Below are 22871 nucleotides of genomic sequence, written 5' to 3' on the forward strand. Positions count from 1 at the left end.
AGTTAGCCATGGATGGATCACTTTTCCCGTGGAGTTTTTATTTATCAATGGAATGTATATTAGTTGAGAATTTTGGAATATTTCTTTAAATGTTTGCCACTGCTTATCTACCTCCATACCTGTTAATCTAATTTCCCATGCTCCTTATCCACCCCGCCCCCCTCTTTAATACCTGCCATTGGCTTTATTTAAGTTTAAAACTCTCGTTTCAGATTTATGTATGTTACTCTCAAACTCAATGAGAAATTCTATTATAATCACTCTTCCCCAGAGGATCCTTTACTATGAGATTACCAATTAACCCTGTCTCCGCACACAATACAAGATCTAAAATTGCCTGTTCCCTGGTTGATTCCACAATGTATTGTTCTAGGAAACTGACTCGAATGCATTCCATGAACGCGTCCTGCAGATTACTTTTGCCAATTTAATTTGCCTAGTCTTCCACGATTGTTGCATTACCTTTTTTACAAGCTCCTATTATTTCTTGATTAATACAATGTCTAATGGTATAGCTACTATTAGGGGGCCCATAAACTACTCCCACCAGTGTTTTCAGCTCATTGTTATTTCTTATCTCCACCTATACTAATTCTGCTTTCTGATCTTCTGAGCCGAGATCCTTTCTCACTATCCTTATGAACAGATTAACTTGGGTTTAAAGAAGAGGAGAATAAAGACTGGATAGAGAAAAATAAATCACAAATTTAAGAAAAATAATATTAAACAATACACAACATTAGTGTATGAAAATGAATGATGTGGATCCTGGATCTCATGTCACAGATACTAATGGCTCTTGAGATCAGATGCTGTATTTCTGTCTCTGGAATGTGCTGCCGAATATTATCTGACATTTATATAGGGTCTATTGTGGTAACAGCATAGACTGAACCTGGTAAAACTTCTGTCTAAAATGATGAAACACGTTTCATTTGATGCTTTCTTCTTCCTGTCTCTCGTTCTTCAGTCAACCTCTCTGCTTCATGGAACTTTTCTGCCAGCATTTTATTGTATTGTTCCATTTGCTTCCTTCTAGCTTCCTAGAAAACATGAATAATGAGACATTATAACATTTTGTTTTAATTCACGCATCCTTTTTTCTTCTTTTTGAAGAAGTGATGGTAATAGATCAGGAAGCAGGTAAAGAAGAATGTCGTTGGATGACCTGATACTACAGTTAGTTATGTGTGCCTCATACAATCCACCTGTACAGAGACAGGGAATAATAAAGGACATTGGTCAACACTGGTTGGGGATTCTAGGACGAGGGGGCATAGTCAAAAAATTAGAGCCAGACCTTTCAGGAGTGAAATTAGGAAACACTTCTATACATTAAGGGTGGTAGAAGTTTGGAACTCTCTTCTGCAAACAGCAATTGATGCTAGATCAATTGATAATTTTAAAATCAGAGATTGATAGCTTCCTGTTAAAGTTATTAAGGGATATGGGCCAAAGATTGGTATATGGAGTTGGTCACAGATCAGCCATGATCTCATTGAATGGCAGAGCAGGCTCGATGAGCTGAATGGCTTATTCCTGTTGCTATGTTCCAAGAAAGAAAATTTACACTCGAGTGTATTAAACCAAAGATTTTGCAGATGAATGTTTTTGAGTCCAGTTGTTCTTTCTGAATATTTCATTTGTGCTAATAATTACTGATGATGGGGACTGGTTGATACAGTGAACTAACTAGCTTCTCAACTCTGGTCTCCATACAGCCTAGGTTTGTGGAATAAAAGTTTCCTCTTTCTGTTGACTATGGATAAACTTAAGCTCATCCAAAACTCTGCTGCCTGTATCCTAACTCGCACCAAATCCCGTTCATCTATCATCCCTGTGCTCTCTGACCTACATTGGCTCCTGGTCCAGCAACATCTCGATTTTAAAGTTTTGAATGAGCTGAAATTTACAGAGAATTGAGGAAGATGGAAGGCGCTGAATAGCTGGTCTCAATGTTTGTCACAAAGAAGTCCATGAGCGCCTCACACCTGTTGGAGGTGAGGGTGGAAGGGATAGGGGAGGGAGATTCAAGGAAACACTTGGTACTGTAGAAGTGAAGCTGTGGGTTATCTTTGCTTTCAAGGATGATCCTGGAGCAGTGAGCAGTTTTTGCAGAAGAGAGAGAGGCCTGATAGTGTTTGATGTGGTCCAGCAAGGTCTGGTGATAGAGGGTTAACTGAGTTGTGTGCCAGATATGCTTGTCTGTGCTCTTGAACTTGAGGGAGTGATTATAACATTGAGAGAGTGGAATAAAACAGAGAATTAAACCAGTTCACAATAGGAGCCAGTAATGCAATGTGGGTGCCATTTATCCTGTCATCCTGCTGCCTAGAAATCATCACAAAATGGATGAATTGCCCTTCTCTTGTGAAGATGGTATTGGTAACCTGTCATATGCAGGACCACACTACACCCTGGCTAACGTTGCCTAAGTCCACGATTGTAGCTTGGGAGGTATCTATGGCATAACAATTGAGAGCTATGATGCAGGAGCCGAAGAGGAGAGGAGACAGATTTTTGAATATTAAGGGAATCAAGGGCTATGGGGACAGTGCAGTTGAGGTAGAAGATCAGCAATGATCTTGTTGAATGACAGAGCAGGCTCCTAATTCTCATGTTCTTATGTAAGACTTAGACAGCCATGAACAGAGAAGTTCTGTAACTTCATCGGATCCGTAAGTCATCATGCAAAAGGTGGTACAGCTTCCTTAGTGAAATACAGTCACCAAAAGCAGACTCCTCAATCAGCCCCTCAAAAAATCTGCGAGGCCTATATATTTGTTGTGGGGGTAATAATTGGTTGAACTATCCTCCTTTGATGTTAACTCACCCTCCTTTTCTCCCTTTTGTTCTATTCCTACACAAAAGAATCCCATGTTACTCTACCTTACTGTGAGTGTGTGTGTGGGGGGGAAGGCAGTCAAAAACATGCTGCTTACCAGAGAGACTCTCTAACAGTTTGAAGTGTGACTTAGTTGCTCCACACAGCAGAAGAAACCATTTCTCAAAAGATGCAGGCAAATGTGAGATATTGGCAAAAGTATTCAATGCATTAAGTACATTTTAAAAGTTCACATTTCCCTTTTAGGTCAATTCCAAAGAAGGTTGTGCCACATTTATCTGTATGTAACTTACCCTGAAGATAATTACATCTAATGGGGATACAACAGCCAGGAATCTTGGTCCCTTAAGCCATTCAGCTAATTTGCATGTATGTGAAGGAACAAATGTAGCAAGTGACACCTCCGACTCAGACCGGAAATTTTGGGGAACAAAAAATAGCTGGAACAATTGTGGAAATTGATCTCACCTAGAATTATGAACCTCCAAATTGTATTCTGCTGCCACTGTGCTCCTGATATTTTCACCAGCATTGAGCAGCAAGTCTACTAAGGCTTGTAGGTGTCATTGGAGAACTCAGTTGGGGATCTAGTGCACTGCATCCATCTTGGAACAATGGGCTAACTGGTGGGTTATGGTGGTGAACAATATGTAAACACACAAAATATAGAACACAAAAAAGATTTGAATAGGTTTCATGGTGCTGAGTATTGGGGACAAACTTCAAACCAGCACAAAGTGGCTTCTATATTTTTTACTTCCTGAAGGGCTGCACCGTGGAATAATATTCCAAGTGCAATATTATGGTTTTTCAGAGCTCAAGATGAGTTTTGAAGATATTTATTGGAGGATCTAAGAGATATCTGTTTCAACTGTTGATTTATATTCGTACCTAGAGGTCCTGCTGCATGCCACCTGCAGCTTTAACACAGTCCTTCAGAACCATGCTGAGAAGGGACGAAGGGCATTTTAATCTTTCTTGCACTTCAATAAAAAAATAACATTTCTACGGCACTTCTCATATCTTCAGGACGTCCCAAAGCACTTACAAACAATGAAGTAGCATTGAAGTAGTCACTGTGACGGGCAAATTGGAATCAAAGATTGGCAGGCAAAACTGTAATCAAATAATGGACTGCCTTTAAAGAGGAGAGGGTTCAGGTACAGTCGAGGTACATTCCCACGAGGGGGAAAGGTAGGGCAACCATAGCCAGAGCTCGCTGGATGATGAAAGAGATAGAGAGTACAATGAAGCAGAAAAAGGAGCATATGACAGACATCACGTTAAGAATACAAGTGAGAATAAGGTTGAATATAGAAAGGTCAAAGGGGAAGTGAAAAAGGAATTAAGAGGAGCAAAGAGGGAGTATGAGAATAGACCGGCAGCTAACATAAAAGGAATCCAAAAGTCTTCTATAGGCATATAAATAGTAAACAGGTAGTAAGAGGAGGGGTGGGGCTGATTAAGGACCAAAAAAGATACCTACGCATGGAGGCAGAGGGCATGGCTGAGGTACTAAATGAATACTTTGCATCTGTCTTTACCAAGGAAGAAGATGCTGCCAAAGTTATAGTGAAAATGAGATAGTTAAGATACTGGATGGGATAAAATTTGATAAAGAGGAGGTACTAGAAAGGCTGGCTGTATTTAAAGTAGATAAGTCACCAGGACTGGATGTGATGTATTGTGTCTGTAAGCACTCTAGTAATGACTCCACGAGGCAAGGTATTGTACTTGAACTGTGGTGACCTTAGTCCATTTATTACAGCTCCTGAGTGAGGGTACAGCGTGGTGAGCTCCCTTTTATACCTGGTTACCTGTCGTGTACAGGTGACCCCTAGGTCTCCACCAGTTGCACCCTCTGGTGGTACAGGCATAGTGTATACAGTGTGAAGGTACATCCAGTGGTCTTATGTAACTGTACATTGAGTGTACAGAGTGTATACTTATATTATACATACACAACATGATGCATCCTAGGATGCTGAGGGAAGTAAAGATGGAAACTGCAGAGGTACTGGCCATAATCTTCCAATCCTCCTTAGACATAGGGTGGTACCAGAGGAATGGAGAATTGCAAATGTTGCACCCTTGTTCAAAAAAGGCTATATGGATAAACCCAGCAAATACAGGCCAGTCAGTTTAACTTAAGCATTGGGGAAGCTTTTAGAAACAATAATCTGGGACAAAATTAACAGTCACTTGGACAAGTGTGGATTAATTAAGGAAAGCCAACACAGATTTGTTAGAGGCAAACCATGTTTAACCAACTTGATTGAGTTTTTTGATGAGGTAACAGAAAGGGTTGATGAGGGCAATGCGATTAAAGTGGTGTACATGGATTTCCAATAGGCGTTTGATAAAGTAGCACATAATACAACACTGCCATCTATCTGACAACGTGGAAAACTGCCCAGGTATGTCCTGTCCACAAAACGCAGGACAAATCCAATCCGGCCAATTACCGCCCCATCAGTCTACTCTCAATCATCAGCAAAGTGATGGATGGTGTCGTCGACAGTGCTATCAAGCGGCATTTACTCACCAATAATCTGCTCACCGATGCTCAGTTTGGGTTCCACCAGGACGACTCGGCTCTAGACCGCTTTACAGCCTTGGTCTAAACATGGACAAAACTGCTGAATTCCTGAGGTGAGAGTGACTGCCCTTGACATCAAGGCAGCATTTGACAGAGTGTGGCATCAAGGAGCCCGAGTAAAATTGAAGTCAATGGGAATCAGGGGGAAAACTCTCCATTGGATGGAGTCATACCTAGCACAAAGGAAGATGGCTGTGGTGTTGGTGGTCAATCATTCCAGCCCAGGACATCACTGCAGGAGTTCCTCAGGGCAAAGTCCTGAGCTCAACCATCTTCAGGTGCTTCATTAATAACCTTCCCTCCATCATAAGGTCAAAAGTGGGGATATTCGCTGATGAATGCACAATGTTCAATTCTATTCTTAATTCCTCAGAAAATAAAGCAGTCCATGCCAGCATGCAGCACGACCTAGACCATATTCAGGCTTGGGCTGATAAGTGGCAAATAACATTCGCTCCACACAAGCGCTAGGCAATGACCATCTCCAACAAGCGACAGTCTATCCACCACCCCTTGACAATCAGCGGCAATACCATTGCTGAATCCTCCACCTTCAACATCCTGGGTCACCATTGACCAGAAACTTAACTGGACCATCATATAAATACTGTGGCTACAAGAGCGGGTCAGAGGCTGGGTATTCTGTGGCGAGTATCTCACCTCCTGACTCCCCAAAGCCTTTCTACCATCTGCAAGGCACAAGGAGTGTGATAGAATATTCTTCACTTGCCTGGATGAGTGCAGCTTCACTAACACTCAAGAAGCTCGACACCATCCAGGACAAGGCAGCCCGTTTGATTGGCATCCCATCCATCATCTTAAACATTCAGTGCCTCCACCATTGGTGCACCGTGGCTGCAGTGTGTACCATCTACAAGATGCACTGCAACAACACGCCAAGGCTTCTTCGGCAGCACCTCCCAAACCCACGACCTCTATCACCGAGAAGGACAAGGCAGCAGGCGCATGGGAACACCATCACCTCCAAGTTCCCCTCCAAGTTACACACCATCCTGACTTGCAAATATATCGCCGTTCCTTCATCGTCGCTGGGTCAAAATCCTGGAACTCTCTTCCTAACAATACTATGAGAGTTCCTTCACCACAAGGATTGCAGCGGTTCAAGAAGGCAGCTCACCATCACATTCTCTCGGGCAATTAGGGATGGGCAATAAATGCCGGCCTTGGCAGCGACACCCACATCCTGGAATGAATTTTTTTTAAATAGGCTTGCCAGCAAAGTTGAAGCCCATGGAATAAAAGGGACAATGGCAGCATGGATACAAAATTGGCTAAGTGGGAAATTGGAAGGTGAACAGTCATTTTCAGACTGAAGGATTGTATACAGTGGTGTTCCCCAGGGGTCAGTACGAGGACCACTGCTTTTCTTGATGTATATTAATGACTTATTCTTGAGTGTACAGGGCACAATTTCAAAATTTGCAAAAGACACAAAACTTGGAAGTAAGGAAAACAGTGAGGAGAATAGTGATAGAGGGCATAGACAGGCCGGTGTAATGGGCAGACACATGACCGATGGAATTTAATGCAGAAAAGTGCAGTGATACATTTTGGTAGGAAGAACAAGCAACAGTAATTAAACTAAAGGATACAATTCTAAAGTGGGTGCATGAACAGAGAGATCTGCGGGTATATGTGTACAAATTGTTGAAGGTGACAGGACATAGAAACATAGAAAATAGGTACAGGAGTTCATGGCTGAACATGCAACTTCAGTACCCCATTCCTGCTTTCTCGCCATACCCCTTGATCCCCCTAGTAGTAAGGACTACATCTAACAGATTGAGAAAGCGGTTAAAAATTCATACAAGCTTTATAAATAGAGGTATAGAGTACAAAAGCGTGGAAATGATGATGAACCTGTATAAAACACTGGTTCGGCCTCAACTGGAGTGCTGTATTCAAATCTGGGCATCTCACTTTAGAAAGGATGTGAAGGCCTTAGAGAGGGTGCAGAGAGGATTTACAAGAATGGTTCCAGGGATGAGGGACTTACCTTAAGTGGATAGACTGGAGAAGCTGGGGTTGTTCTCCTTAGAGCAGAGAAGGTTGAGAGGCGGATTTGATAGAGGTGTTCAAACTCATGAGGGGTCTGGACAGAGTAGATAGAATCTGTCCCCACTGGTGGAAGTTCAAGGACCAGAGGACACAGATTTAAGGTGATTGGCAGAAGGCGACATGAGGAAAAACTTTTTTATGCAGCGAGTGGTTAAGATCTGGAATGCACTGCCTGAAAGGGTGGTGGAGGCAGACTCAATTATGGCTTTCAAAAGGAAACTGGATAAGTACCTGAAGGAAAATAATTTGCAGTGCTACAGGGAATGGGCGGGGGTGTGGGACTAGCTGAAGTGCTCTTTCGGAGAGCTGGCACAGACTCAACAGGCCAAATGACCTCCTTCTGTGCTATAACCATTCTATGATTCTACGATTCTATGGCTATGAAGGCAAATTTGGCAGCAAATTTGCACACAGCAAGATCTCTTAAAGAGTGATGAGATAAATGACCAGTAATTATATTTTGGTAGTATTGGTTAAGAGATAAATGTTGACCTAATTTATGTGCTCAAGTCACTGACAACAAATATCAGGAACTTACAATGTGGGGAATCATATGCACAAACCCATATTACACAGTCCCCAGTGTGATACATTTAAACAGCAATTCATTGCATTATATCCCCTCCAACCCCAACTAATGAAAAACGTAACAAAGTCATGGCACTATTGTTTATAACGTGTAACTTCTGTGTAGAAAAATCAATTTACTGTGTCAGCTGTGGCTCAGTGGTGGCACTCTTGCCTGTGTGTCAGAAAAGTCAAACCCCACTCCAGGACTTGAGCACAAAATTTTGAAGGAGTATTGCACTGTTGGAGGTGCTGTCGTTTGGACATGTGATGTAAAACGAGATCCTGTCTGCCCTCACATAAAATAACCTATGGCACTTATTGAAGAAGAGCAGGGCAAATCTCCGGGTGTCCTGGTGAACATTTATTCGTCAACTAAATCACTAATAAACTTTAATTGGTCATTCATCCCATTACTGTTTGTAGGACCTTGCTGTGCGCAAATTGACTGCTGTGTTTTCTTCTACTGCAACAGTGACCGCATTTCAAAAAGTAATTAATTGGCTGTGAAGCACTTTGGAATGTAAAAGGTGCTATATAAATGTGTTCTTTTTTTCTAAGTGTTTTACTTTCCAAAGGAACAGTTTCCTGAGTAAGTTACCTGCTTCTGGATTTCTTTAATCTCATTTGCTTTCACTTTCTCTGCCTCTATCGAATCCTTCCTCGCTGTCGCCTGCTGGAGATACGCCAATCTGCGGGTTTCTCTCTCCTTGTCCTCAGAGGCTATGGACTGGAACCTGGTGTGAGTCTTCTGCTGCAAATGTTTCTTGGCTCTCTTCATTTCCTCCAGCTGGCGCTCACACTCTGCGACCTGTTTGAAATCCTTCTGCAGGCGCTGAATCACTTTCTCCCTAAAGGCAAAATACTGAATCAAGTCAGAGTCACTTTAATAGGTTGTGAAAAAAAATGTAATGACTGAAAATAAAAGGAAATAATGTTTTACTATTGCACTGTCTGCATTACTGTAAACTCCGGATAAAAGGTTACTGCTCTAAAAAAATATGCATAGCAGAGCGTATCTGGAAAGCGTGTTCCCTTTTGTTGCTTAAATAATGGTTAGTGCACCAAAAGGTGCAGTGTGTTAGATATTTGTCTATAGCCTTAAGAGACTTGTGGGTAGAAATTTGCATAGTTTGCGCCTCCCGTTAGCGCCCCTGGTGGCATGGTGAGGCCCCTCGCCCCATTGCAGTGCTCGCAGCATGCCCTCCTCTTTAATGGAAGGGGAGGGTCATGTGCTCTCGCCATCTCTATGTGGCTCTCCGCGTAGCCCTGGACAATTCGCGTGCTTACCACCCATTCCCGCACCCGAGAAGAAGTGGAGCACCCGACATTGTGCTCTGCTTCCTCTAGGGACGGTAATCACAATTTCACGGCAGGGATGGGACTTCCATGCCGGGTGCAGAAAGTCCAGCTACACCTTGGTTACCGCCCCAAAATGGGGCGCTACTGAACTTCGACCCCTTGGGTTTTAATTCAGCCCATGGTAATAAGATGAAAATCTTATGTTGTTAATTTTAAGGGTTCCACGTGAACAGAGTCTCAACTATTTCCTAGTAGGCACAAATCCACAATAGAAAATAAATCATAATTATACTTAGAAAGGTGAAGACCATCTCTGGGAAGAAAATGGAAACAATCATACTGGTGGGATCAGTTGTCTCATGCAGGTGGAGAATGTCTTAGCTTTTTTGTCTGAGAGGGTTTGCACTTAAGCTAGCAGGTGCTCGCTGAAACTGGAATTTGGGACATCATTAGAGTTTTACTCTGCAATTGAGTGTGACCAGGCAGCCCCTGATACTGACACTGGGAGGCCAGGGTTGAAAAGTGGTCTGTTTCTTTGCAGTAACTGAGCATAATCATTCTTCAAATTGTAATAATAAAAAAATTATTTCTCAAGAAATGGTGAATATGTAAATTAGGATCAGTTGTCTCATACAGGTGGAGTAAGTCTTAGCTCTCTTGTATGGGAAGGTTTGCACTGTTCTGTGATATTTGACAGAGTGACAGCTATTTTAGGCTGTGCTAATGCTTGTGAGCATAAGGCCAAATTTATTTCTACATTAGTGTGGATTTGTTTACATTTGTGTTTTTCAGCAGATTACTTGAAAAAGCTGAATAAAATCCAAAGATATTGATAAATCTCAAGTAATTTCAGATTGGTGTGCAATTTTTGAACACAGAAATAAGAGGAGCCTGGATATCTTGTGTGGGTTTTACTGTGTCATGGAGTTTCGATAAAACAAGCACCAAGAGTAAGAGTGTATTGAGTACAAATGCTCGGCCATTCCAAAGGACAGTTAAGAGTCAGCCATGTTAATGTGGGACTGGAGTAACCTATAGGCAGACTGGGTAAGGACAGCAGGTTTCCTTTCCTTAAGGACATTAGTGAACCAGTTTGGTTTTTACAGCCCATCATCATCATAGGCAGTCCCTCGGAATCGAGGAAGATTTGCTTCCACTCCTGAAGTGAGTTCATAGGTGGCTGAACAGTGCAATACGAGAGCCACAGACCCTGTCACAGGTGGGACAGATAGTCATTGAGGGAATCCAACAGCAAATATATATTTTTTTAATGTGCAGTCAAATTCTCAAACTGCCAAGGTAGGAGTTGAACTCACATTTTCTGGATTATCACTCCAGGCCTCATAATTACAAATGCATTAACATAACCACTACACCACTGGGAGCATGGTAATGTAATGGTTATGTTACTGGACTAGTAATCCAGAGGCCTGGACTAATAAACCATGAGACATGAGTTCAAATCCCAACACAGCAGCTAGGGGAATTTAAATTCAGTTAATTAAATCTGGAGAATAAAAATGGAGAGATTACAAAGTGCTGCAGTACAGAGGAACCTGGGGTTCCTTGTGGATGAAACATAAAAAGTTTGCATGCAGGTACAGCATGTATCAGGAAGGCAAGTGGAATGTTGGCCTTTATTGCAAAGGGAATGGAGTATAAAAGTAGAGAAGTCCTGCTACAACTGTACAGGGTATTGGTGAGACCACAGATATCTGCGCTCCTCAAATTCTGCCCTTTTGAGCATCCCTAATTATAACTGCTCAAACATCAGTGGCTGGGCCCCAAGCTCTGGAACTCCCTCGCTAAACCTCTCTGTCTCTCTACCTCTCTTTCCTTCTTTAAGACGCTCCTTAAAACCTACCTCTTTGATCAAGCTTTTGGTCATCTGCCATAATTTCTTCTTATGAGGCTCAGTGTCAAATTTATTTTTTGTCTTATAACACTCCTGTGAAACGCCTTGGGACGTTTTACCAGGTTTAAAGGCGCCATATAAATACAAGTTGTTGTTGTTGTCCTTACCCAGTCTGGCCTATATATGTGACCCACAGCAATGTGGTTGACTCTTAACTAATCGTAGCCAGAAAATCTCCTGCAATGGTTTCTCTTCCCACTCCTACATCGTTACCTCTGGTGTCCCCCAAGGATCTATCCTTGGCCCCTCCTATTTCTCATCTTTATGCTGCCCCTTGGCGACATCATCCGAAAACCCGGCGTCAGTTTCCACATGTACGCCGACGACACCCAGCTCTACCTCACTACCACTTCTCTCGGCCCCTCCACAGTCTCTAAATTATCGGACTGCTTGTCCGACATCCAGCACTGGATGAGCAGAAATTTTCTCCAATTAAATATTAGGAAGACCGAAACCATTGTCTATGGTCTCTACTACAAATTCCATTTCCTAGCCACTGACTCCATCCCTCTCCCTAGCATCTGTCTGAGGCTGAACCAGACTGTTCGCAATCTTGGTGTCATATTTAACCCTGAAATGAGCTTCTGACCACATATCCGCGGCATAACTAAAACCACCTATTTCCACCTCCAGAACATTACCCATCTCCGTCCCTGCCTCAGCTCATCCGCTGCTGAAACTCTCATCCATGCCTTTGTTAACTCTAGACTTGACTACTCCAATGCACTCCTGGCTAGCCTCCCACATTCTACCCTACGTAAACTTGAGGTCATCCAAAACTCAGTTGCCTGTGTCCTAACTTGCACCAAGTCCCGTTCACCTATCACCCCTGTGCTCACTGACCTACATTGGTTCCCAGATAAGCAACGCCTCGATTTCAAAATTCTCATCCTTGTTTACAAATCCCTCCATGGCCTCAGTCCTCCCTATCTGTAATCTCCTTCAACCTCACAACCCCCCCCCCCCCCACCACCCCCCATGAGATATCTGTGCTCCTCAAATTCTGCCCTCTTAAGCATCCTTGATTATAATCGCTCAATCATCAGTGGCCGTGCCTTCAGCTGCTTAGATCCTGAGCTCTGGAACTCTCTCCCTATACCTATCCGTCTCTCTACCTCTTTTTCCTCCTTAAAACCTACCTCTTCATTAGAACATAAGAACATAAGAAATAGGAGCAGGAGTAGGCCATACGGCCCCTCAAATCTGCTCTGCCATTTAATATGATCATGGCTGATCCGATCATGGACTCAGGTCCACTTCCCTGCCCGCTCGCCATAATCCCTTATTCCCTTATTGTTTAAGAAACTGTCTATTTCTGTCTTAAATTTATTCAATGTCCCAGTTTTCACAGCTGTCTGAGGCAGTGAATTCCATAGACCCACAACCCTCTGAGAGAAGAAATTTCTCCTCATCTCAGTCCCCAAGCTTTTGGTCATCTGCCGTAATTTCTTCTTATATGGCTCAGTGTCAAATTTTTTGTCTTATAGCACTCCTGTGAAGCGCCTTGGGATGTTTTACTAAGTTAAATGCGCTATATAAATACTAGTTTTGTTGTTGTTGTTAATTGCTCTCTGAAATGGCCTGAAAAGTACCAAACCACTTTAATGAAGTCAACCCTGTGGGTTTACCTTCAGCACGAGGACTGCAGCGGTTCAAGAAGTCGGCTCACCACCATGTGGGCAATAAATGCCGGCCTTGCCTGTAACGCCCGCATCCCGTGAAAAAAAAACACTACCTTGTACTGAGCAACTGAGAAAGGATTGAGCGGGCAAACTGTATACAGGTCATCCTACTATGGTGTGATATGTTTTTTTCCTCATGTTCTGCAACTGTTAATGTTTCATTTTTCTCATCATTTGATATTTCAATTGTTGTTTCATACAACGGAAAAAGCTTTGGCTGGCCATTCGATGGCCTCCTGAGATGTCGAGTAAAGAAATGAGGTGCCTCCCTTGATTGAAACAGATATTTCAATAAAATAAAATATCACACAAACATTGACTAGTTCCTGGTTTTCTTTACTTTTATAGGCTGGTCATGCGGCAAGGTTTGCTATGATCTAAAGTGGCTTGAGCTCTGAACCAATACAAGCTGTGTTTTGTAATTAATGTGTAGTCAATCACAAATCAACTTTGGTTTCACACTTAGTGCAATGGTGCAAAATAATGATCACCTGGAAGCATTTTAAACTTCATAGCACAGACAGTTAGCTCTCTGCAAATACTGAAATCATTTCTGGATATCAAATTGCAAACAATAATCACTCCCCAATATTAGATGATAGCCTGAAATCACACCTGGATATCAAATTGCTATTTGTAATCAACCCCTGCTCCCACCCCCATATCACATTGCAGCCTAGATTCACTCCCAAGTGGTATCCATTATTTTTCATTTATATTGAATAATCCCTGGATTATACACATGTCACATTCTTTAACCTTGACTGTCTCATATTCTTTACCTGTCTCTAACTGATCTCTCAGTGTCACGACAGCTAACTTCTATTGTATTGCGCTACATTCAAACACTGTTACCCCAGACCTGATGTACCTGCGCTGTTCCTGGACACTTCGATACTTGTCTTGACTTTGCTGCTCTCTGTCTTCCTCCCACTGACGCAGCTGCAGCTTTTTCTTTCTCGATCTTTGCACCGATTCCTGATGTTGGCGGTCACGTGATACCTGATTCTCTCCGAGACGCTCCTGAATTGGTGGAGCCTGAGCCTGGCCATTAAAATTAAAAATTAAAAATTTTTACTTAAAAGAACAATGCTTTACTGCTCAAATGATTTGCTGTTCTGTTTTGTTATTGGGGAAATAACTGCTACGTGGTTATGTGGTTAGTACACGTCTTTCTGTACACTGACTTTAGAGTGTTCATCAAAAAAACTGGGCGCTAATAATTTATTGGAGCACAGTCCTTCACTGCTAGACTCTTGATTCAAATGTAGGAGACTAATGGCATGAAAGCCAACTGGTTCTGAGAATCCCATTTGAAATATGTTTGGATAGGCAATCTAATGCTCAGTAGACATGAATGTATAGCATGACATTGGCAAGAGCATGCTGATCAAAGGGAAATGATGAGGTAAATGAAAATGTCACAATTGTTCAGTAAGATGTGCACTTCTGAGGCGGGTTTAACTCATTGTTGGAGGAGAGTACAGAGCATTATCCAATCTGTGCTGTACCTGATAGGGGATGGCTATAGTGTGGCATTGACAGAAGCCCAGGGCAGGTTTGCTGTCCATCTTTTCAGCGGAGAAAGCTACATGGCGCGGGAGATTTGGGGAACAGGGAAAGAAAAGGGAATAAAAACAGAAAATACTGGGAATACACAACAGCATTTCAAAGAGAGAAAAAAACAACTTAACGTTTCAGGTAGAAGCACTAAATTGTTAAGGAAAACTATGGTATATAACAAAACAAATATATGAGAAAATGGGTTGAAATTGCTCTGCAATTTTATGGATACTATCGATCAGTTTGGAAGTTTACCCCGGTAGATGATGTGATGTCATGTTTCTGATGTGTCAGAACCTCTTTCATTGTGATTCTGTTCTGAGGATGTGTAGAATCAATGTTTTCAAACACTGCACTACAATTTGTTGGCCCAAGGTTCTGCAGCTTCATGGAAGAGATCAGCTGACTGGAGTCAGACAAACTCCTCGATGGACTTGTAGACCATGTTCCTGCAAAAAGAAAAGTATTGTTGTTCAGAATGGTAGTAACTGGATCCAAGGCTTGGCCTATGTCACTCTTCAGCTGGCTTTTAGAAAAATACATGGCCTGACCACATGTCGTTTCCCCCCCCCAACCTCCACACTTGGGCCATCCATAATGGTGCAGCTGAGATTGCGAACTCACCTTGTGTGGTGGGGGGGTCTTACTGAGATTTTTATTATTTTAAGATGAATGATGTCACACTTCCCTTAAAAAAATCTCGACAAACATACAATCCATGATTTTTTTAAATACTTGTATTTATATAGCATATTAGCACACTGTCTAAACTTTTGGAGCGCAGTAACGGTTGTTATTTAATCAAATAAAGCAGTGTTCTACACTAGTATATTTCCCACAAATAGAAATTAAATACATGACCAGCACATTTTGGTTTTTGGTGGTATTGGTTGAGAGAGAGAGAGCACATTGGTCAGAACACCACAGAACTCCCTGCTCTTCTTCAAATAGTGTTAAAGGATCATTCACCCAAACATGTAGCTGGTTCCTAGGTTCAATATTTCATTCAAAGGCAAGACCTTCAATAATGCAGCATTCCCTCAATATTGCATTGGAGTGGTTAGGCTAGGAGCTTGTGTGTTTTAGTGCTTTTTCAAACCAGTGATAAAATACACCAGGTTTTACATCACAAACCAAATATCAGAATACATAGTACGTACATTTGGTAATGTTGTATCACCTATAGCTGTTTATAAATAAACATACATTATGTAGTGTGCATTGTTGTTTATAATATATTATTTAGTTTTTTGGTAACAAACCCAGGTAGTACTACAGTACGTGCCAGTCACGTGCCATATATTTTCAGATCAGGTTCCATGTCAATATTATCGTTACTCATTCGCTACATCACTCTATCTCTATTATCTTGTGAGCTCCCCAATATCAATTAGGAAACTAATATAAAATCTAATTTTTATATAAAAATAAGGGGAAAATGTATGACTTTTAAATGGGGACTGAATTACATCTCCACACCCTGGGCCAAATGTCCCCCGTCCTCTAATTCTGCTTCATTTGAAGACTACACTTGTTCTTGACTCCTCATATGCAACACCTCTAGAAATTACCCATACAGTTTGTTCTGTACATGTCTGCTCCCTTTGCTGTGCTGGAAATATAACTAGGCAGTTTATATGGAGTACAGGAGTTATCAGTGAGAAATCGATGAGCCTGCCTAGAGCTGAATAAATTGTTACCTTTTACCTCATGGACTGTAGAATTAATGGACTGTAGAGTTACACAAAGCGACATTGGATACAGGCTGGAGGGTGGAAGTTAGAGTAAACTTTTTCACAGCAAGTAGATAAGTGGACCTTCATCAAGAACAGTTTAATGATGTGTAAATGAACTCCTTCGAAAAGTAGCGGGACTAAATACCCTGCAATTAGTTATGGAAGGTATCAAAGGTGATAAGTACAGACACATGAACCATTACCGGACAGAATAGTGTGGCTGCAAAGTGATAGGGACCCTGGGGATGTCATCTGTGCAATGCAACGAGTCATGCTCGAATATTAAAATTAGTAATGTTAGATTGATACACTGGAGTTTTCTTTCAATTACTTTTGGATAGGGACACATTTCACATAGTTTCTTAGCCATTGGCGACAGTTATTTAGCTGTCTCAGGAGATTAAATGAAGGAAGATTCTGTAACAGTGTAAAATGTACATGATCTGTTGAAAGGAGTGAGCTCTGTATAGTGTTATACTCTGCCACCCCCTCTATGCTGTATTTTTGTGATGTATAAATGCTGTGTTAAACCTTTAATGGGCTGATGGTTTACTTTTGTCAACACAACAAGCATATTTAAAATACTGCATATTAGATAACACCCTTATATTTTTGGTTTCAGTCTAACACTTTCCTAATTAAAACCACAAATTGAATCATAGTAAAAATGGTTTCAGATTTTGAGAACACATATACACAGGTATCTGATTCCTGCACTGAACAAGTCCAATTTTCTTGGACTTTCTCCCTCCGCCACTGTAACTTCAGTGGCATTTTGATGGAAACTCCATTCAATGAGAAGGTGAAGTCCAAGGAAATTCACCCCCTATAGAATTGAAAGAAAAGTTTCTCTTTACCTGGTTTCTTTCTATATGGTTCTTGGTGGCTTTGAGTCCAATACCTCCATTCAGGCCTGTCTTTTACTTTGGTCATTGGCATCTCCAACAGGTTAATGTCTGTATTCACCATTCTGTCTTCCAAAGTAGGCTTGCTGACAGTTGTTTCTGGGCCACTATCAGAATCTTCAGATGATGAAGAGGAAGAAGATGAACAAAGCAAGTTTTCATCAGGAACTTTCTTTTTGGGAATATCTAGTTCCTGAAGCTGTAAAGTAATTTTCTTGTCTAACTCATCTTTGTCAAATGCTGTTGTGTTGGTAGATCTTTGAGTCACTGGCCACCATCCTACGGGAGAAATCACTTCTGGAAAACAGTAACACGCAGGATGAGCTGGCAAACAGTGGAAGCCACGATAGAATCCATGCCAGTAATTATTATCTAGGTCCAGACCAGGGAAGCCTGAATACCAGGGCTGGATGTATGTTGGTTCAAAGTGGCACAGGTGAGCCGGCAGAGTCTGGGGCTGAAGCAGACAAACATCACGACAGGTACTCAATTCCTCATCCTGTAGTTGCTGTCTGGATGATAGAGGAGTAAGCAGCTCCTGTAGCACTCTTTCATACAAAGCAGATGGAATCCATATGGCCACATTTTTGGAAACTTTGACTGTTTTCCCATTCCAGAAGTTTATAGAGACCTCATCATCTTCAATCGCTGTTTAATTAAAAAGGGGGAAAGAGCTTTATATTCTGGAACTATACTTTTAATATGAATATACATCACACATCATACCACTGGAAGACTAATCTAACATGTCAGGTTTTATTTTCAGTCTAGTTATCAATTGAATTAATTGATTTAATTGTAGCTTGAAACAAAATTCAAAATATACAAGACAGCTTCAGAGTGACAGTTACCTTGGAACAAAAGGGGTTGTGTAACGCTGAAAAAGCTGTAAATCTGAAGTGTCAGTACATATAACAGTGAAATTATTTTTATTTAATAATTTTATTCCAGTGAAAATGCTTTTAGATAAAGTAAAGGTGTAAATTTAAGAAAAAAATACAGTACACAAGCAAGCACGCAGTAAAGTACGTTAAAGTGGCAAGCTTATGAGAAGTTGGAAAATATAATCCTCAAAACATTATTCACTGGTGTCAGTAACTCTGAGGTACTTCTGTATTTGAACAATTCAAAACAATTACAGATGCCACTCATATTCAGCATGATTCAATTCATGCAATCAGAAAAATAAAAGAAACACTGGGGATGCACCATTTAACCCTTCAAATAATGCCCATTATGCACAGCTTTTACAAAATTATATCTCTGCCTTGAAATTTGATAAATGTTCTCTCTTCACCCACAAGCTAACAAAGGTTGTATGCCAAACAACTGTTCCTTCAAGAACCAGTCATTTTGTTCACTACTTGGGGTTAATGTTATATCAGGAGTTATTTTACAAGTTCAAGGTTGCCCACCACCAGCGCATACTCAAAAAGTTACCCCATTTGCCCAACATCGTCAAACTACCTTGTACTATTAGCAAATCCCCTGTATCTTTGCCCACAGCCAGTCAGAGGTATATGTTGTTGTGAGGGAAGGAGGAAGGAAGGGATGAATGAACTCAGTCAAAGAATATAGATATGTTTTTACATTGTTTTAATGCAGAACGAAGGAAGAACAGCGAATGTAGACAGGAGTGGTTTAAACGGTATTTAATCACAATGACACTGAGAACATTAGGTATGGTGTAAAACAAGCCATCGATTTGCTGACAGCCCATTGACCAATTGCACCCCTAGGAGCCTTAATGGGCTTCTAGTTTGCAAATCCTGGATTCAAACGGAAAGCATAAAGTTGAAATCAGATCCAATATATCGCCAATCAGGACAATAACTGTATATGTAATTAAATTGAAGTCCATACCTTGCAGAGGATCTCTGATCTCAATGCCAAATATCACTGTTCCAGGACCATATCTGGTTCCATCTGATTGCCAAGGTGCTAATACGTTATCACCCAGAAGCACAGAATGCCTTATGGCCTCATTGTACTGAATTATATCATACAATGCAGTCTTCTGCACAGATACTTGCCACTTCCTGCTTGGATCTAGAGATTTGTCAAATTCAATCAGGAATAATCCTTTCTTTATCTGACAACAGCAGAAAGAGGTTATGTTGCAGTATTTATTTTCCTTTATATATTACCTGACACTTTATTTTAGTTACCTGCAGTATTTGTTAAGTAAAGCATAATGATTCAAATAGTCTACAACAACTAGTATAATTAAAAAGTGTCTTTAACGTAGTAATACCTCCCAAGGCACTTCACAGAAGCGTTACCAAACAAAATGTGACACCAAGTAATGTAAGGAGATATTAGGGCAGATGATCAAAGGCTTGGTTAAAAAGGTAGGTTTTAAGGAGCGCCTTAAAGGAGAAGAGAGGCAAAGAAGTTTAGGGAGGGAATTCTGAAGCTTGGGGCCTAGGCAGTTTCGCAATGGCCGCCAATGTTGGAACAATTAAAATCAGGGTTGAGCAAGAGGCCAGAATTGGAGGAGCACCGAGATCTCGGGGGGTTGTGGGGCTGGAGGAGATTACAGAGATAGGGAGGGGCGAGGCCATGGAGGGATTTGAAAACAAGGATGAGAATTTTGAAATTGAGGCATTGCTTAACCGGGAGCCATTGTAGGTCAGCGAGCACAGGTGTGATGGGTGAACGGGATTACTGCAGATTAGTACATTTATATACTATGCCAAAAAGTAGTATTTCTCAAGGATGTGCCTGAGATTTTTCTTCCAATCTTGTCTCTTCCTCTCACAACGGCACTGTCTCATTTTGGGTATGCGGATTTAGTACTGTGCTAACTTGAGTCAGAGTGGTACAGATAATGGCAGCCACGTCAGCCATAAAATAGCAAAGCAGCCTGCTCTTCCCCAGAAATACCATCTTTCCCTTAAGAAGCCAGTTTTTATACTTTTCATTTATGTTCACTGAAGACAGCAGATGATCATTGCCGGCTACTTCAGCAAAACCACCCTCCTGTACCTCAAGCAAATGATCATGATTTATCTGCATGTTTAGCGTCATCATGGTATTCCGCCATGAGTGAAGTTACAGTCCAACGCAATCCTGCCCTCACTCAACATCCACACATCCACACAAATACTTTCCCTCTGGAATGACTGGATAGCTATCAGGAATGCCTGATTTTTCCCTCCCCCCCCCTCCCCTCCGCCTTGCTCAGGGCTGCTGGAGTTAATGACAGTACAGGCAACTCTCGATTATCCGGGTCCCTCGGAGATGGGGCTATGCCGGGTAAACTATTTCTCCGTTAGAGCGAGTTGACATTAGAAAGTTAAAACTTCAATGAATAAATACTGTGCAATTAGCTACAAACAGTAACAAGGCAGTTAAGTATGGACATTACCAGCATGCATGCAGGTGGCCTCGAGGAGGAGATTGTCTAGCTCTGGGGTTTCGGAGTGCGATGCCTTCCCAGGCCAAAAGGTCTCCGAACGCACCGGCCCGATGCCTTCCCAGGCCAAAAGGACTCCAAACGCACTGGCCCGATGCCTTCCCGGGTCGAAAGGACTCCAACGTCAGCGGCGGCTGCGAGAGACAGCGGCTGAGCAGCGCGCACATATACGGAATTTTAAATGCCGTTACAACGGTTTCCCATTGCATCCATGTGTAGATAATCAAGAGTTGCCTGTATTTACTAATATCATCACACTGGCTAGGAAAAGCCAACTCAGGAATTTAATTGAATTCTGCAGCATCTCTGATAGGTACAACAACCAAATAAAGTGGCATTTTCTCCTGTACAAATATTGTATGTTCCTCATAGGTATGACTGTCATAGTGTCAGCCAGGGGTACCATTGGTAGCATCCTTGCCTCTGAGTCAGAAGGCTGGAGTTGGGTCAAGTCCGACTCCATAGAGACTTAAGCACAAAAATCTTGGCTTGGGCTCCAGTGCAGTACTGAGTGCTGCACTGTCTGAGATGCCGTCTTTTGGATGAGATGTTAAACCAAGGTCCCGTCTGCTCTCTCAGGTGGATGTAAATGATCCCATGGCACTATTTCAAAGAAGAGCAGGGAAGTTATTCCTGGAGTCCTGGCCTATGTTTATCCCTCAATCAACATCACTAAGATAGTGTATCTGATCATTATCATATTGCTGTTTGTGTGAGATTGCTGTGTGCAAATTGGCTGCCGCGTTTCCTACATTACAACAGTGACTGCACTTCAAAAGTACTTCATGGGTTGTAAAATGCTTTGGGTGATCGGTGGTCATGAAAGGAACTATATAAATGCAAGACTTTCTTTCTCAATGTGAAATTTGATCAGATTATGATCACGCTTCCCCTTTACTATGGGATTTCTAATTAACCCTGTCTCTTCACACAATACAAGATCTAAAATAGCCTATTCCTTGATTGGTTCCATGATGTATTGTTCTAGGAAAATGTCTCGAATGCTTTCCATGAACTCGACTTCCAGACTACTTTTGAATATTTTGAGGGGTGCCTTACTCAGCTTAGTATGTTCAAACATTCAATAATTTTGTAATAAAAATCAGTAACACGTACTAAGTTATTGATGTGCTTTATATGTATAATTTGTTAGAAATAAGTTGTGGGTAAACAAATAATTATTTTACTCATCCAGAAACAGTTGCAATAAAACCGCAAAATGAGGAATGAGTTCCATTTGATGGCATAGTTGGTCAAGGATGCTGTTATAAATTGGATTAGACAATGATATAGTGTAGAACTTTCAATAGGAGTGGGGTGAAGTTTATTTTTTGAATTCTTTTCTTTCAAATGAGAAGTTTTGTAATTATATAATCATGCAGTTGAATAAATAATCAGCTGTGCCAAGACTGCAAAAAGTTAAAAGAAATGTTATTACTAGTTCAATTTAAATATTAACAGCATAATTCACCCCCACCTCTTGCTTGATTGTGCCACGGTAATAGAATCCATCAGACTCCCGCCTTGCTAAGACAGAGGTTCCAGAAATCAATTGACTTGATCCAAAAGGTCCCTTCCATGGGTCAGCATATTCGCAGATACTATTGAGAAAGATGTCAGTGCACAGCTCCAGCTTCATTTTGATCAATGCAAACAGTGGTTAAAGTATGCTTTGGGGAGAGCAGGAATTGGAAAATAAGCATGAATTCAATGCTTTATGTACAAAGTTTTTCTGTGTGATGATAGAGATAGAAAGCAAAGACACAGTCACATAACGAGTTGGGAGAGGACATCAGATGCAATTTGCAGTGAGGGAGGGGAATATAATGTATGACAAAAAAATTAGGGGCATCTATGGTAGAAAGCATTGATAATTCATTAGTTCCAATAAGAAAGGTTACATTCTTTAATATATTTCCTAATTATTTTTTTGATAAAAGCAAATTATCATAGAGCCATTTGACATCATCCAAAGCTATGTAGTTGCAGTCCAATTCAGAATTTCAGTGAATCCAGAAAAAAATTGTCCTTATAAAGGTAAAATAAGTCTTAGTAGTGTATGATCAATAAAATAATGGGCTAAGCAAGTCCCCTTAGCCTCCAAAAAATCCCGCCAACAAAACATGCTTAGCAACTGAAGTCCCATTATTAAAGTCAAACACAAAATCTTTTCCCTAATGTTGTGTTGTCTTGTAAATTGAACTATTCCAATACTGACATTAAATTGACAAGATACTCCACTAATTGCATCACTAGTGGG

General features: G+C 41.3%; 1 protein-coding gene across 1 annotated transcript; it reads right to left on the reverse strand.

The window, feature by feature from the left end:
• Window positions 1-727: 727 nt before the first annotated feature.
• LOC139279665 (uncharacterized protein C11orf16 homolog) lies at window positions 728-22250 on the reverse strand. Its single transcript, XM_070898769.1, has 7 exons — window positions 22089-22250; window positions 19057-19285; window positions 17146-17841; window positions 14808-15001; window positions 13861-14033; window positions 8692-8941; window positions 728-1043 (listed from the first exon to the last, which is right to left on the reverse strand). The coding sequence occupies exons 1-7, from the start codon at window positions 22248-22250 to the stop codon at window positions 912-914; spliced, it is 1836 nt and encodes a 611-aa protein (XP_070754870.1). The 3' UTR covers window positions 728-911.
• Between the last annotated feature and the right edge of the window lie 621 nt (window positions 22251-22871).

The sequence above is a fragment of the Pristiophorus japonicus genome, chromosome 14 (assembly GCF_044704955.1).
Source record: "Pristiophorus japonicus isolate sPriJap1 chromosome 14, sPriJap1.hap1, whole genome shotgun sequence".
In the NCBI taxonomy this organism is placed as follows: Eukaryota; Metazoa; Chordata; class Chondrichthyes; family Pristiophoridae; genus Pristiophorus; species Pristiophorus japonicus.

Bases quoted from the DNA above. Each gene is read 5' to 3' on its own strand.
- LOC139279665 (XM_070898769.1), bottom strand. From the start codon at position 22,250: ATGAAGCTGGAGCTGTGCACTGACATCTTTCTCAATAGTATCTGCGAA. The intron at 19,286-22,088 runs GTGGGGGTGAAT...TGCTGTTGTCAG, and splicing joins GTGGCACAATCAAGCAAGAG to ATAAAGAAAGGATTATTCCT. The intron at 17,842-19,056 runs GTATGGACTTCA...TTAATTAAACAG, and splicing joins GATCAGAGATCCTCTGCAAG to CGATTGAAGATGATGAGGTC.